The sequence below is a fragment of the Scylla paramamosain genome, chromosome 46, assembly GCF_035594125.1.
Source record: "Scylla paramamosain isolate STU-SP2022 chromosome 46, ASM3559412v1, whole genome shotgun sequence".
NCBI lineage: Eukaryota > Metazoa > Arthropoda > Malacostraca > Decapoda > Portunidae > Scylla > Scylla paramamosain.
In genome coordinates this window covers 9,597,201-9,613,357 of record NC_087196.1, presented here as the reverse complement: position 1 = coordinate 9,613,357, position 16,157 = coordinate 9,597,201, and the positions used below count along the sequence as shown (strand labels likewise).

The 16,157-nt window shown below is 41.2% G+C and overlaps 1 protein-coding gene across 2 annotated transcripts in view; it reads left to right on the top strand.

Annotated features, from left to right (window-relative positions):
* LOC135094814 (uncharacterized) overlaps nucleotides 1–13,012 on the top strand; it is an 18,035-nt gene extending 5,023 nt beyond the window's left edge. Inside the window, exons 8-20 of one of the 2 annotated variants that reach the window (XM_063995220.1) lie at nucleotides 369–480; nucleotides 843–960; nucleotides 1,394–1,484; nucleotides 1,841–1,942; nucleotides 2,403–2,498; nucleotides 2,749–2,849; nucleotides 2,986–3,072; nucleotides 6,816–6,920; nucleotides 7,322–7,472; nucleotides 8,010–8,780; nucleotides 9,080–9,314; nucleotides 9,708–10,706; nucleotides 11,189–13,012. In XM_063995220.1, the coding sequence (XP_063851290.1) occupies nucleotides 369–480; nucleotides 843–960; nucleotides 1,394–1,484; nucleotides 1,841–1,942; nucleotides 2,403–2,498; nucleotides 2,749–2,849; nucleotides 2,986–3,072; nucleotides 6,816–6,920; nucleotides 7,322–7,472; nucleotides 8,010–8,780; nucleotides 9,080–9,314; nucleotides 9,708–10,706; nucleotides 11,189–11,277 (3,057 nt within the window). In that variant the 3' untranslated portion in view covers nucleotides 11,278–13,012. Of the gene's footprint in view, nucleotides 1–368; nucleotides 481–842; nucleotides 961–1,393; nucleotides 1,485–1,840; nucleotides 1,943–2,402; nucleotides 2,499–2,748; nucleotides 2,850–2,985; nucleotides 3,073–6,815; nucleotides 6,921–7,315; nucleotides 7,473–8,009; nucleotides 8,781–9,079; nucleotides 9,315–9,707; nucleotides 10,707–11,188 lie in introns of both variants that reach the window. The other variant, XM_063995218.1, reaches the window with a different exon arrangement.
* Nucleotides 13,013–16,157: the final 3,145 nt, after the last annotated feature.

The window sequence follows — 16,157 nt, the reverse complement described above, 5'->3', positions numbered from 1 at the left end:
CTCTCTCTCTCTCTCTCTCTCTCTCTCTCTCTCTCTCTCTCTTACGAACCACCGTCAAGCGTCACAAATTCTCTCTCTCTCTCTCTCTCTCTCTCTCTCTCTCTCTCTCTCTCTCTCTCTCTCTCTCTCTCTCTCTCTCTCTCTCTCTCTCTTTGTGGCGCTTTAAACTACTCTCCCTCTTTCCCTCACTCCCTCTCTTACTCTTTACAGCACTTTGAATCTCTCTCTCTCTCTCTCTCTCTCTCTCTCTCTCTCTCTCTCTCTCTCTCTCTCTCTCTCTTGTTTCTTTTCTATTCCTTTCTTGTATTCTTCCTTCCTTCCGTCCCCACTCGACCTTCCCTCTCACTCTCCCTCTCTCTCCCGCACAGGTGGTCAGCACGATGGGCACAACTGGCCTGTGTGCCTTTGACAACTTGAGAGAGATCGGCGAGGTGGCGCGGGAGTTTGGTCTTTGGCACCACGTGGACGCTGCCTACGCTGGTGAGAGAGAGTGTGTGTGTGTGTGTGTGTTTTCTGCTGTTTATAATGCAGAAATTTTTGTTAATATGCCACTAGAACTATGAAAATATCCTTAAAAACCCAAACCACTTCACCAAGACTATTTTCCAAGGCTGCAGAGATGATTAGCCGAAACCCAAGATTGTTTGTCCCGTTAAAAAAACAGAAATCTTGTTAACTTATCACTGAAACCATAAAAACTCTCTTAAAAACCCGCGTCACTTCAACTAGAGCCTTTGGAAAGTATGCAGATTCGGTGCAGAAGTTCATAACACGCTGTAGTTGAAAGGCTTTGGTGCAGGGAAGTGTAGGTGCCTGATATAGCTGGGTGTGTGTTCCTGCAGGCGCCTCTCTGGTGTGTGAGGAGTTCCGCTACCTGGCTGATGGAGTGGAGCTTGCGGACAGCTTTGATTTTAACCCCCACAAATGGCTCCTTGTTAATTTCGACTGCTCTGCCATGTGGTGAGTGTGCGGTGGTGGTCAGGAACGAGGTAGGAAATATAATATCATAGCTTTCTTTTTATTTTTGCTCTCCTTTCTAACTAAGACAAGTAAGTAGGTAAGTCGGTGATTAAAGGAGTCATGGAGTGTGTGTGTGTGTGTGTGTGTGTGTGTATGTGATTAGTAATTCTTTGTAACCCATTGTAATTCTTTTATAATCCTTTGTAATCCTTTAATTCTCAACAGTCCTTTGTAACCCTTTGCACTCGTCAGTAATTCTTTATATAATTCTTCGTAATCATCTAGAATCATTTGTAATCCTTCATAATCATTTGTAATCCTCTATAACCATCAGTAATCCTCTATACGCCTTTGTAATCCTCTATAACCATCAGTAAACCTCTATAATCCTTTGTAATCCAGCGTAATCATGTCCTCTTGGTAATCCTCCCAGGCTGCAGGACTCGAGGTACGTGGTGAACGCCTTCAGTGTGGACCCTTTGTACCTCAAGCACGACTACCAGGGCCAGATTCCAGACTACAGGGTGAGTGTATGCTGAATCCCACTACCACGGGCTTTGCAAGATCCAATACTCTATTTAAGGGATCGGAAGCTCTATTCAAGGGATCACGAGTATAAAAAAAGGATTTGTACTTTTTTTCATATTATATTTATTCTTCTCATGATTTTTAAGAATGTACGGTTCTTTTATTGGTTCTTATTATTATTATTACTACTACTACTACAACTACTACTACTACCGTTATTATCTCTCTCTCTCTCTCTCTCTCTCTCTCTCTCTCTCTCTCTCTCTCTCTCTCTCTCTCTCTCTCTCTCTCTCTCTCTCTCTCTCTCTCTCTCTCTCAGGCTATAGACGATTGAAACTCTCCTCTTCAACAGCACTGGCAGATTCCACTGGGACGCCGGTTTCGCTCCCTCAAGCTGTGGTTTGTGATGCGTCTGTACGGAAAGCAAGGACTACAGGCTCACATTAGGAAGCAGGTGGGCTGACGGGTGGCTGGAGAAGCTGCTAGGTAGGAAGGCTGGTAGACAGTTACTTACATAGATAGTGGATAGATAGGTGGGTGATTAATAAGTAGGTAAATAAATATGTTTATAGGTAAATAGATGGACTGATTCAGAGATAGATTGATAGATATACATACATACATAGATTGATTGATAGATTGATATATTAATGGGTAGATAGATAGATAGATAGATAGATTAACTGACCGAGAGATAGATAAATAGATAAATCACTCGTAATTCTCTCTCTCTCTCTCTCTCTCTCTCTCTCTCTCTCTCTCTCTCTCTCTCTCTCTCTCTCTCTCTCTCTCTCTGATATATTTTAGCATACATTTATTAATTTGTTTGTTTATTTTTAAGATTTAAGATGTAGATTACACTGTGTTAGGTTAGGTTAGGTTGTTAGTAGCTCACTGGTAACTTTCTTGTCCAGGTCTCCCTTGCACACCAGTTCGAAGACCACGTGAAGTCTGACCCACGCTTCATAGTAACGCACCCCGTGACCGTGGGACTCGTGTGCTTCCGGCTGGTGAGAGAGAGAGAGAGAGAGAGAGAGAGAGAGAGAGAGAGAGAGAGAGAGAGTGTGTGTGTGTGTGTGTGTGCGCCAATAAAAAAAAATAAAGTAAAACTGAAAAAAAAAACACAAAAAAAGCAGTTGTATTTGATTTATTGATTGTAGTTAGGTTCGTATCCCTCCGCTGCCACCATCTGCACACTACCAATCTTCTATTAATTTGCACAATGCGCCTAACATACTTCACTTATCTTTGCCGTGGCAGGACGCAGACAATGAGGTGAATGAGAACCTGCTGAAGAGGATCAACGCATCGGGGGTCATCCATCTGGTGCCGGACAAGCATCACGACTTCTTCTACCTCAGGTTAGTCACCACCACTGCCGCTGCTGCTGTGGCTGGGGTTCTTATTCTGAAACTCTTTGCTCTTTCACCATTACAACTTTCCAAGGTCACTGAGATGAATAGTTTGGTGTGACTGTCTTCTCTCTCTCTTTCTTAGGTTCGTAGTGTGTTCCCGCCTGACAGAGGAGAAAGATGTTGAGTTGGCGTGGCGTGAGGTGGCCAGGCAGGCAGACTTGGTGATGCAGTGAGTTGGTGATGTGCTGGCTAGATAATGGTCTTCCTCTTCTTCTTTCTTCTGCTCCTCTTCCTCTTCTTCCTCGTTCTTTTTCTTCTCCTTCAGGCAACAGTTTTGGAGTAGTGTGCCTCTTGTCTTACTTTCTCGTCTTCCTCCTCGTTTTTCTTAGTCTTCTTTGCGTTCCATTTTTCTTTTTCTTTTTTTCTTTTTTGTCTTTATCCAACTTCTTTTTTTTTTTTACTTTCTTTCTGTTGTTAGTTTTTCTTATGCTTGTTTTTGTTCTTTGTTGTTGTTGTTGGTGGTGGTGGTGGTGGTGGTGGTATTACTGTTGTTGTTTTTGTTATGTTTGTTCTTGTTATTCTTACTATGTTATGTTCTGTAATACTTTTAAAGGCATACAGAAATGCTTCCCTTAAAACATCGTCACTCTTGCCTTAATTAAAGTAATACAGAACATTATTATTATTATCATTATTATTATTATTATTATTATTGTTGTTGCTGTTGTTGTTATTATTATTATTATCATTATTAGTATCTTTATTATTATTATTATTATTATTACTATTACTACTACTACCACTACTACTACTACTACTACTACTACTACTACTACTACTACTACTACTACTACTACTACTACTACTGTTATTATTGCTGTTGCTGATGTTGATCAAAACTTTTTTTATTTATCTACCAAATGCCAAAATACTTCGTTTCATTCCATATTTATCTCTCAATGGACTTTTTTTTTTATTTGTTTTGTTTATCTATTTATTAATTTATCCTTATTGGAATATCTTTTTGTTTAACGCATTCGTTGTTTCTTTACTGTCAAAGTACTTGGTTTCATTCCACGCCTTCTATGAACTTTAAATATTTCGCTGTATAATTCTTCTTATCTGTCTTTCAACTCAATTTATTTCTCTGTTTCTCTGCTAATAATCAAAATAGCACATCCAGTTTTATCTATATCACTGTGGATTCATTTTTCGTTTTGCAATATTAACCTATCTTTCAACACAACATATTTCTTTATTTCAAGATTTTTTTTTTTTAAATCTATAACTATCTATCACTAATATATAGTTCTGCAATATTAATCTATCTTACAGCACAACCTGTTTATCTACCCAAGATCAAAAACACCACATCCTGTTACAAATAATATCCTCTTACTATATACAAGATAAAAAAAAAAAAAAAAAAAAAAAAACGTCCTATCTTTATTTTCTATTTTTATTTTCATTTTATTTTTTTTTATTTCTGTAATGCTTCAAGGGCGAGACACATGAATGCTTCCCAAATATAACAACATAGTCTCGCCTTGAGGCAGAGCAGACAAGAGCCAGTATTTTGAAACGATTCGTTCGCTCGTACAATTGTTTCGACACTACAAGCATGCACCTTTATTGATCTGAAGTTGTCATGTGGCAGATCACACTTGATTATAACACTAAAAAAACATCATAGCCTCATTTCATCGTACAGTTGTCTTTTGAGATTATAAAGTTTCACCTCTTATAGTAAGCTTAATTAAGTTGTCTTTAATTAATACACTAAGTTGAGGCAGTATAGACTCACTTATGTCTTTATGTTGCGGGTGTCTTTCGAAATCATAAACTAGTACTACTTTTATTTAGCTTAATCTGTCACATGGCGGTTCAGACTTACACTAAGGTAGGGCATTAAAACCTTATTTATCTCTTTATCTTGCTGACGTATTTCCAAATTATGTACTCCCTTCCATTCAGTTCATGTTGAAATAAGAATATTAACAACCACACGTTACTTCAGGCAAAGAGAGGACGATGCATTCGTAAGTGCTTCCCTGCATCTCCCTCTCTCTCTCTCTCAGGAGCGTATTCTGAAACACTTCTGCGCCGCATCTCCACTACATTTAAAAGGCTCTAGTTGAAGTTACACGGTTTTTGAAAGTGTTTTTTATGGTTCTAATGGCAGATTAACAAGATTTCTACATTATTAACAGAAGAAACAGTCTTGATAACCCTGCTAGTCATCTCTATAGCCTTAGAAAATAGTCGTGGTGGGAGAGCGAAGCGTTTCAGAATATGGGACTCTGTGAAATGAAAGCTGTGATACCCAAGTGCTTCTCGATCAATACAAATAGTTGATAAGGACAGAGTTATATTGAAGTATATTTCATAATGCTCCCTGAGGCTTCCCGAACGAATAATGATAACGAACAGTAATGAAATGTGCTTCCTATGAGAGATTAATAAAATGTTTTGGTTAAATGTAGTTTTAATTATTTTTTTTTCTTTTTTGTGGTTGTGATGGTAGTGGTATTATTATTTTTATGTAAGAGGAGTAAATAATGTCCAAGGAAAAGGAAAAGATCTGTTTTTATGGGGGATTGGCGTCTCATTGTGCCTTTTTATCACTCTTTTGGTGCTCTTAGCTAGTGTTCCTGCTACATAAAAAAAAAGGCAAGTATTTATGATGTCAAAGTGAGCTAGGTGTACAAAGTTTAGCGTAACTACCTCATGCGCAATTCACATAAGTTAACTCTGCTGTATATTGTGAGCAGCTGTGTGAGAGATGATGTGTGGAGCAAACAGCAGGTATACAATGAGTAGACAAGAGCTAGATAAACAAGTGGCGGGAATTATAGGCAAAGAGGAATGGGAAAAGAGGAAGGAAAATGACAGAGGAAAAAGAACAGTGCTAGGATTATTAAGAGGCAAAGAAACCAGGTGAGAAATAACGAGCCACATGAAAACATTTTTGGATGATGGAGAATAAGAAATAATTGGCCATGAGTGTAGAGAAAGACCTAAGAAGCGATTCAAAGCGTAGCAGAAGAAGAAGAAGAAGAAGAAGGAAAAAAAAGAAAGAAGAAGAAGAAAAAAAAATAAAAAGAAAGAAGAAGAAGATTGAGTGGCGGTGAAGGCAGCAGTGAAGGGCGGGAGCCGTTGGGAAGACAGAAACACTTGAGGCTTGAGTCTTGTTGCAGCAGCACGTTTGGGCCACGCGCTGAGTGTGGCAGTGTGCGAGTGTGGTGCAGGCAGAAGTTGTGGTGCTTCGAGGGGAAGGTGAGTGTGGTAAGAGGAGGGGAATGTGTGGGGAGAGCAGGGAGGTTTAGAGAGAAATAGAGGTGAACAAATGCATGGTTTTACAATACTTAACTGTGTGTCACCTATAGTGTGTGAGTGGTAGGGAGGAGATAAAGAGAGAGATGTCAGTCTTACCAATAGCGGCTCCTGGTGTATTCTGTTGCCGCCCCTCTCCAGGACCAGCAAGCTTGGGGACCTGTCTGGTGGAAAGCGGAGCGTCAGGGTGGGGTAGGCCAAATTTGGGGACCCTCAAATGTGTAAGGGGAAAAACACGGCTTTTGGAGAAAATCCCTAAAAATATTAGTCGGCAAACTGAGAATATTCACCCATACCCCCGTGCTACGCCATGCCAACCTTTTGAAATCACTAATCTTGCTAATTGATCTAAATCGCTAACCATGCTAATTGGACTCTGCCTCCTATACCCCCGCTATGTATGCAAACCGGTAAAATTGCAGTTTAACACAATACATCCTATCTTCTTTTCCTCCTCTATCCCCAACAAGCATAGGGACCTGATGAGAAAGTCGAGTGTTAGGGTGGGGCAAGTAAAATCAAGCCAAATTTGGACATTCATGGAAAAGTCTAAGGTTGAGATGTCATATTTTGAAAACTGGGGAACTTTCTAGCCTAACCGAACTTGACCTAACCTAATCTAACCGGTGGCTCTTGCAGGTGTGGCCCGTCAGGACAAGACATGTTTTCTGCCAGGCTCATCAGGAAGAAGGTCGAGAAGGCAGGGTCAACAAGGGTCAGCGGGGAGAAGAAGACTGCGAAAAGGTGAGGGAGTGAAATGTTTATCCTTTTATTTATCTATTTATATATCGTTTGTATTCATTTATTTTTTTTTATAGCCATTCAGCTTTATGACTCCAATAAAATCATAAAAACACCTTTGAAAACCCCAATAACTTCCTGTGGAGCCTGTTAAACTATCACCAGAACAACAAAAACACCCTTGAAAACCTAATACCTTCCATTTGAGCCCGTTAAACTATCAATAGAACCACAAAAACGCAGGAAAACCCCAATAATGTCCACTAGAGTCTGTTAGAGATCCAAAATTCTTGTTAAAATATCTATGGAATCATAAAAACACCCTTGAAAACCCCACAAACACAGACTTGGCCAGTGTTTAGTGTTCAGAGATGTTTGTTTATTCCCCTCTATGCAAGGAAAAGGAAGAATGACAAGGTAGCCAACAAGCCACAAGCCGTCAGAAGCAAGAGGCTGCGGATGGCGTCTACCGGTGCTGGTGGTTTTGCTGCCGTCACCACCACCACTGCCGCTCACCAGGACACCAGTACCGACACAGATATCAACAAGAACAAGGTTGTGTTATGTTGGTTAAGTTCACTCTGTCTTCTTTTGTCTCTCCTTTCTCTTCCATTCTTTCCTGTACTTTATTAATTCCTCTTCCTCTGTCTCCTCACTCCTCTCTCGTATATCCTCCCTTCTGTGCTTCATTTACTCTTCTCTCTCTCTCTCCTCTCATCCCTCTCTCTCACCCACTTCAAAACTGCCCTAGGGTAAGATAGAGAAATAGAAATATAGTAAAAATGGTCTTATAATATTCCTCAGTTCTTGAAATATTATATAATCTCAAAACTTTTCTTCTTCTCTTTGTTCCTTAAGGTGAATTGCTCAGAGCACTTTAACAATACCAACGACAGTAACAAAGAAAATGGAGATATGCTCAGAATGGCATTATAACGTTCCTCGCTTCCATTTTCAGTGTCAGAATCCTAAACCAATCTTATTTTTCTCTATTCCTTAAAGTGAACCACTCAAGACGACAACAACAACAGTAAGAAGAAGAAAAATAAAAGCACTATAAATCGTAAACAAATCATCTTTCTATTCTTTCAGGTCACTCGCTCAACACTCAACAACAACAAGAACAACAACACAGCAAACAAGAAGAAAGACAAGCAGACAAAGAGGAAAAAACACAAGAATCTCAAGAAGAAAAAGGAAGGCAACACAGCAAGGGGGAACAAGTCAACGAGAGTCCCTGTGCTGTACAAGAACAGTGAGAGAGACAGCCAACACTTGTGCTATGATTCAGAGACTAGCATTGCGTCCTTAGAGAGGGAGAACCACCAGGATACCTTTGATTTAGAGGGCAGTTTCACATCTATGAAGGTAAGAAAGGACCAGCAGAAGACTCAAGATTTAGAGAACAGTTTCACATCCCTTGAGAGAGAGAACCACCAAGATTCAGCAAACAGTTTCACGTCTGTAGCTGCAAGAGGTGGCCACTGGAAGACCCAAGACTCCAGCAGTATGGCCAGCAAGAAACACAGATACAAGGCCATGGAGACACAGCAGCAGGATGAAATGAATGCAAGTCTTGTGGGGGAGTGCCTCACGTCGACAGCCACAGAGAGAGGTAGTGTAGTGGCAGCCCTCGCTGAAGACACCACACTCTACCTGCACGGGTGTGTGGTGGTGCGGCCTCTCCTGGGCTCTGTTGAGATCCTGGGCTATGTTCTGCAGCAGGGGGAAAGCCAGGCCATCTACTCCCTGCCGTCCATATCCCTGCTTGGCGTGACGGCGCAGGACTGTGTGGAGGTGGAGGCAGGGAGTGATGTTCTGCAGGGTCTTCCATCAGCCTGGGTGGAGGATTTGGTGCAGAGGGTAAGTGGAGGTATTGTATGTTTGTGTTCTATGTTTTCCTTCCTATGATTTCTTTCCTTGTCTGTGGTGTTGGTGTGTTTTCCAATGTTTTCCCCTTGCTTTTCTCTCCACAAACCATCTCCAACTTGCCAACCCTCCCTTCCCCAACAGAGGACCAAGATAACATTGATGGAGGTCCTTGTGCACACTTTCTCGTGTCTTTGCTGTTGCTGGTGTGTTTTTTTCCTTGTGTTTCCTTGCACTGCTCTCCTGTCTTCCACCACACACCATCACCTCCCCAATCCTCCGTCCCCCTACAGGACACCAAAGTAACAATCCTGGAGGTCCTGCCACACTCCTCCCCACGTGTCAACTTCCTGGTGAGTGCCGGCTGGGGGTCGCTCGGCAAGCCCTGGAACTGGCAGAAGCCATGGCACAGTGTTGGTGCCTCTGTGGTCACCCCCCGCAATTGCTTCAAGACACGCATCACTCACATTCGGCCTGAGTGGAGGGAGGCGGCGCAGACTGTGGCAACCAACTGGGGCTGTGGTGCAGGTATGTGGGGCTGTGGTACGGAGTAGATGATAAGGTTGTATTTTTATTTATCGATCTTTTTGTTTATTTATGTATTTGTATGATTTTTACTCCAATAAATTCCACTAGAGTTTGTTAAAGATGAAGTGTCCTTGTTAAATTATCACTGGAATCATGAAAACTTCCTTGAAAACTTGAATGACTTCCACTAGACCTGTCAAGCTATCAAAAAAAACACCCTTGAAAACCCCAATAATTCCCATTAGGGCCAGTCACATCATAAAAACATCCTTGAAAACCCTCAGTAACTTTCACTATAACCTGATGAAAGTAGAGGAGGTAGGATGTTGCTGAGATATTAAAGAGCACAGTGCAATACCTAACACTATCACGCCTTCTCTCTACCACACACAGTGCCCCGTGTGGTGGTGTGTGGTGGGAAGGGTGTTGGCAAGAGCACCTTTTTCAAGTACCTGGCTAACACCCTCATCAGCACCCAGCCAGACACAGGCATCCTCTGTCTTGACTTCGACCCAGGACAGCCTGAACTCTCCCTGCCCACCTCCCTGTCCCTCACACACCTCACCAAGCCTCTGCTGGGCCCAGCCTTCACCCACAATCTAGAGGAGGTGTCCCTGCACCACAGACACATTCTGGTGGGTGCGGTGAGCCCACAGTTTGTCCTGGAGGAGTACGTGAGTGCGGTGCAGGAGTTGTGCAAGACGGCCGGGGGCATAGAGGGTGATTTACCACTGCTGGTCAACACAATGGGCTGGACTCAGGGCACGGGACTCGGGCTTATGCTGGACGTGTTGCGTCTGGTGCAGCCCACACATGTCATTCAGATACAGGACCGCCGGGATGCCAGGAACTACCCCTTCCCTCTAGACGCGGGTGCTGTCAGCACAGCGAGGGGTGGCATAGCCACACATGGCGACACAGAGATGCACTACAGCTTGACGCTGCTGCCCAGTGCCGGCCCAGGGGCTGCAGCGCCAAACATGGCCCAGCCCAAGGTGCAGCGCGAGCTGAGGGTGCTGGCTGAGGCAGGGCGGGCGGCGGAGACCGGCCATCACATCACAGTGCCGTGGGGCAAGGTGGCCCTGCATGTGTGTGAGGAACAAGTGCCCAGGGAACGCATCCTTCAGGCACTCAATGCCCAACTGGTGGCCCTGTGCCACGTGGAGCCCGCCAACCTGCATACACTGCAGGACAACCTGCCCCAGCTACTGGCAACACACACAGGCTTTGGTGACCTGCTGGGCTGGGCCGTGGTGATGGGCGTCGACTCCCTCACTGGCGACCTGCACCTGGCCACCAACCTGCCACCCCAGCAGGTCACTCAGGAGGTCAATGCTCTCATCATGCCCAGGATACACCTGCCTGCCTCCTTCTACAAGCTGTTTTGTGTGGGTGAGTACTGTGGTGCGGCTGTGTTGTTTGTTGTGTTGCTGCTGCTGTTGCCACCACCACTTCTAACACAGATTATAATGATTGTTATGATAATGATAAAACTGATGCTGCTGCTTCTACTACTACTACTACTACTACTACTACTACTACTACTACTACTACTACTACTACTACTACTACTACTATTACTACTACTACTACTACTATTAGTAATAATAATAATGATGCTAATAATTTGACTGTCTCTTAAAGGCATATATGACTTCAAGAAAACACTCAAAAAATATTACAGGTTTTACCATGACCATTGAATCAAAGGTATTAATATAACCACACAAACAGAAAGTACTTTTATGTTAACTTTTACAAATAATCAGAAGAAAACTTAGCTGGTGTGCTTTTCTACAGATAAGGAGCATGATAACCTTTACAGTTGGTCTACAGAAAACTTATCTCTACTAAATTAGTCTCTTCTTTTACAGGCATGGGGCCATACCTGGAGGAGGGGAGCCGGGAGGGGGCAGGCAGGCTGAGGGTGGGGCGCAAAATCAAGCCGAGAGGACCCAAGTAGTGATAGGATGCAGGATGAAGCCAAGAGGACCCAGACACCAACAGGCAGGACACTGGAGGGTTTGCTGTGAGCTGGATCAACGGGACGTGGGGTTCAGTACAATTTATCTCGGCAAATCACAAAATTTTTATTTCTGGTGGAAAATTAAGTTTATTCTCCTAAAACACTATATTTTTCACTCCTTTTGGCTGAAAATTAAGATTACTTCAGGAAAAAACACTCAATTTTTCACTCTCTTATAGGCAATTAAGTCCAGTTTATTGCAGCTAAACGATATATTTCATTTGTGATGGGAAGTTAAGTTTATACCAGTTTATTTCAACAAAAGCTTTAAATTTTGATCCTGACAAGGAATGAAGCACAGTGTATTGCAGCCAAACACTAGCTATCTCTCTTCAGGCAGAAAATTAAGTTTATTTTTTCACTCACAGGGAATTATTTATTTGTTTTATTGTATTTATTTGTGCATTTTTTTATGTAAGAGGGGGACTGGCCACGGGCAACACAAGAGTGACAAGAAAAGCCCACAGAGGTGCCAGTCTCAGAAGAAAGGTTAAAAAGACTTGCAGGATAAATACAGAAGACTTTAATTTTTCACTCCTACAGGGAACCGAGGACAGCTTGATGATGCAGCAGAACACTCTTACTCTTCAGCCAGAAAATTAAGTTTGTTCCAGTAAAACGCTTTATTTTCATTCTTTTTTGGGGGGAAAATTAAGTGTATTGTATTAGAACCCTTTATTTTTCACTCTGAGGGACTCCAGTACAGTTTACTTCAAGCAAATCTTGTGTCTGCACGATGAATCAGTACTTTCCTGCATCATCAGACTTACAGTGCATTCAATCTTTCATTATACATCAAATAAATAAATATTGCAGGGAGATAAGTACAGTTTACTACAAAGCACTGCCTCTTTTGTACCATTTTTGCAGTATTTAAATTTATATCAACATTACCTTCAACCCTTTCACTGTAAGATCATTGTCCTCATCAACATAAACACCTGTAACTTTCTGTACACTTATTTTTGGTCTTCAGTCTCTCGTACAACTTGGAGACAAAATTTACTTTCATTTCTGTATATTTTTTTAATCTTTTCAGGTGTACTCAAATTTGTATCTTGGGCCTTCTTTGTCACTTTATTTTATCCTCATACTCATAAACATCACTAATTTTCTAAGCACTTCTCCTTGCTACAATTTCTTAAACTACCTAGAAACACTAAATTTACTTTCCATTCTGTATTTTTATTGTTCTCACCTGTATTCAGTTTTATATATTCAGTTAAAGAATGTTATTATTTTTTTTTATTATTATTATAATTTTTTTTTTCAGTCACTTGTAGATTAAAAAATGTTGTATTATATTTTTCTGTATCAATTAGAGGTACTTTTAAATTTTAAAATGTGATTTATATATTTATTTGTTTCATTTTCTGTATTTATTTTTATTTATTCATTTTATTTATTTATTTATTTTTTTATGAGACTTGCAAATTAAGGAACAGTTTGTGATACAGTAATTTCTTCCATCAATTAAACCCAGTTGTAAATAAGAAAACAAGTGATCAATTTATTCATTTATTTGTTTTCTTATACCAACGAAAGACCTTTATAGTTTAAGGAATATTGTGTGATATTTTTTCCACCAGTTAAAGAATGTTATATTTGCATAACCCATATTTTTCCCCCACTCTGTGTTGTATATAAGTATTTTAATACAAAACTGTCTCTATTTGTGTATTTTGATTGCCATGATACCTTACAGCAAAAGTGATAATAAGTAAAAAGAAATAAATATGATAATAAGAATATTGGAATACACAACATACATGAACTAACATACAAAAAAAAAAAAATACTTGTGAAGGTCATAGTGGTAGTGGTAGTTTTTTTTTTTTTTTTTATGTAGGAAGGACACTGGCCAAGGGCAACAAAAATCTAATAAAAAAAATGCCCACTGAAATGGCAGTCCCATAAAAGGGTCAAAAATTGATGAATAAGTGTCTTGAAACCTCCCTCTTGAAGGATTTCAAGTCATAGGAAGGTGGAAATACAGAAGCAGGCAGGGAGTTCCAGAGTTTACCAGTGTGTGTGAACTTTTATATTTGGTTGAAGGCATAAGAAATGAAAGAAGAAATTTATTTAAGTTACTGATAAAAATAACAGTGAAGTGATTGTGGTGGCAAGGAAAACATAAAGTGTGTGTGTATGTGGCAGATGTATCAGTGAGCGGGCCATTGTGGTAATAAAGGGACCAACCATCCTAACTAGAAAACACTACGAATATATTCCTATAACTATGCATTCCACTGTCTTAACCGAGTAACACAACATTTCACGGTCCTAACTCGTCTTAACCTACTCTCATCTAACCATCAGGTAGGTATGTTGGCGGTAGCTATCGAGGGTGTCAGAGTATAGGCGGGATGTACGATGTGAGAGGAAAAATTCTTGCGGGGGGAGATGCGTACCAAGGGCGATGCATGAAGCTACGCAAGTGTGAGGCTCTGGAGGAGGTTATTGAAGTGATACTGAAGGCACTATCGTTCTCAAGACTGAACTATTTGCTCTTCTCCAGGCCCTGATACATCTTCACACCTAACAAAAGAGCAAGTCAGTGAACTATACTGACTCGCCTTCATCCCTCTCCCTTCTCCTCTCTCGAGATCCCCGCTCAGCCACCCCTATCGTCCAGTCCTTCCAGCACTCTTTTCTCCGCCTCCTCAACAAAGGGTGGGCCATGATCTTCCAATCAGCCAGTGCGGCGTGCAGCATCAGCTGAGGTGGTACCAGGGTTGCCAGATTGTTTTGGCCATATTATCGTTGAAAATTATTGTATGAAATTATTGTACTTCTGGTAAAATTATCGTACATATGTAATTATTCCAAATATTATGCAAAACTGCCACTTTCCAAATACAGCAGAATTTAGGTTTTATATGGTTTTATATGGCCAAAACAATCTGGCACGCTGATTGCTGCTGCCCGACAAGTTTACCAGTTAGTGTGTCGCGTCTATGGGTGGTGTTAGTACGCGTCTGTTTCAACTCCCAGCCTGACAGAATTATTTATTTATTTATTTTGTGTGTGTGTGTGTGTGTAACCACGCCTACACAGTGACTGCGAAGGCTTACCCATGAGTTAAACCTTTAGTTGATAATGAGGAAGGCGTGGGCTCTAGCAGTGGACACCCGAGGGCAGCAGTGGGTGAAAACAAGCAAAATAAAGAAAAGTTTGGCTGTGAGAAGGTGCTAGACAGCCAGCCATAGTGAGGAGGAGGCAGGAAGGTGGATTACCACCACCACTACCATCACCACCACAGGGAAGGTAAGGTCAGGAAGTGTTAGAATAAATTTAGGTAACTTAACGTAACTTTTTTAATGAATAACTGAACAATCCACGGTTTTAACTCATTCTAACGCATCTCACCTAACCTCCAGCACAATATATCCCTGTGTCAGCCTCGTCTCGTTGCTAAAAACCGTAAAATTTAACTTAATGAAAATGTAAACAATCTGGGTCATCTCTATTTATCAGCCATTATCTATCTTATCTGCGAGTGTTTTAAACCAATACTGTCGCAAAGCGGAGCCACATGTCCTAGCTTTAATATCCGCTCGTTAGATATACCTGCCATTTCTTAGTTTAAGTTTGACGAGGGTTTAAAAGAGTGAGAAGGGTTGGTCGTCCCCTCCACTGGCCCCCGCAGCCGCCATCTTGGATAAGGCTCCCCCGCCCCCTCCGGTTCCAGTATTATTTTTCTTATTTCTTAAGTATTTTATTTCGGCTTCTAGCTAAGATTTTATGGTTTGTAAAAATATTTCGTTGTTTTTTAAGTTATTTGAGCGCGTGTGTTGTGTGAAAAGTGGTGATTTTGGCGTTGTTTTTGTGTAAATAAGAGGGCCGTTTTCGGCGTATTTTTTTACGGTCCCCAAACTAGATTTTTTATTTCAGCCTGTACTAGGTTCTTATTGTTTTTAAAAAGTAGTTGGTGTTTTTTTAAGTGTGTTGCCGTCCCGCTCAGTGAAATGCGTGCACCGTACACTTGTTTTTATTCGTGTTCAACTTCCAATAATATTGAATTTTTTTTCGGTATTTTTTTTTATTTGTGCTTGTAGCTCACTTTAAATGGTTTTAGAAAATAGTTCAGATTTTTTAAAGTGTTTTCCGTTATGTTTAAGCCAGAATGGGTGGACATTTGAACGATTTTAAATGGGGTGAAAATTCGAACAGTTTCCAGATACTTCTTTTTAAATATCTTTAATACTACTGCGTTTTGAAATGTGTTGTTATTTGTGGCATTAGTTAATAAATGTGGCAAATCTAAATTTATAAAGCATTCCTGTCTAGCTGCGTTTTTTAGAGGGGTCATTTTCAAAATGAAATACGTACGTACGTAAATAACGGTCTCTGTGACGTCATCAACCCCCCGTGACGTCACAAGGCACCCCCCCCGGGCCGTGACGTTATCAGAGTAGTACCTTCCGTAACTCCCTTCCAGTCCCTCCCAGTAAATATTCAGTGTTTTTTTCAAGGTATTTCAAGGTGTGTGTGTGTGTGTGTGTGTGTGTGTGTGTGTGTGTGTGTGTGTGTTGCAGTGTGTGTTGCTTTGTCTTTCGTTGTACAGATTGTTATGCAGTGTGTGTGTGTGTGTGTGTGTGTGTTGCCTTATCTTTCGTTGTACAGATGGTGATGCAGTGTGTGTGTGTGTGTGTGTGTGTGTGTGTGTGTGTGTGTGTGTGTGTTGCCTTATCTTTCGTTGTACAGATGGTGATGCAGTATGTGTGTGTGTGTGTGTGTGTGTGTGTGTGTGTGTGTGTGTGTGTGTGTGTGTTGCCTTATCTTTCGTTGTACAGATGGTGATGCAGTGTGTGTGT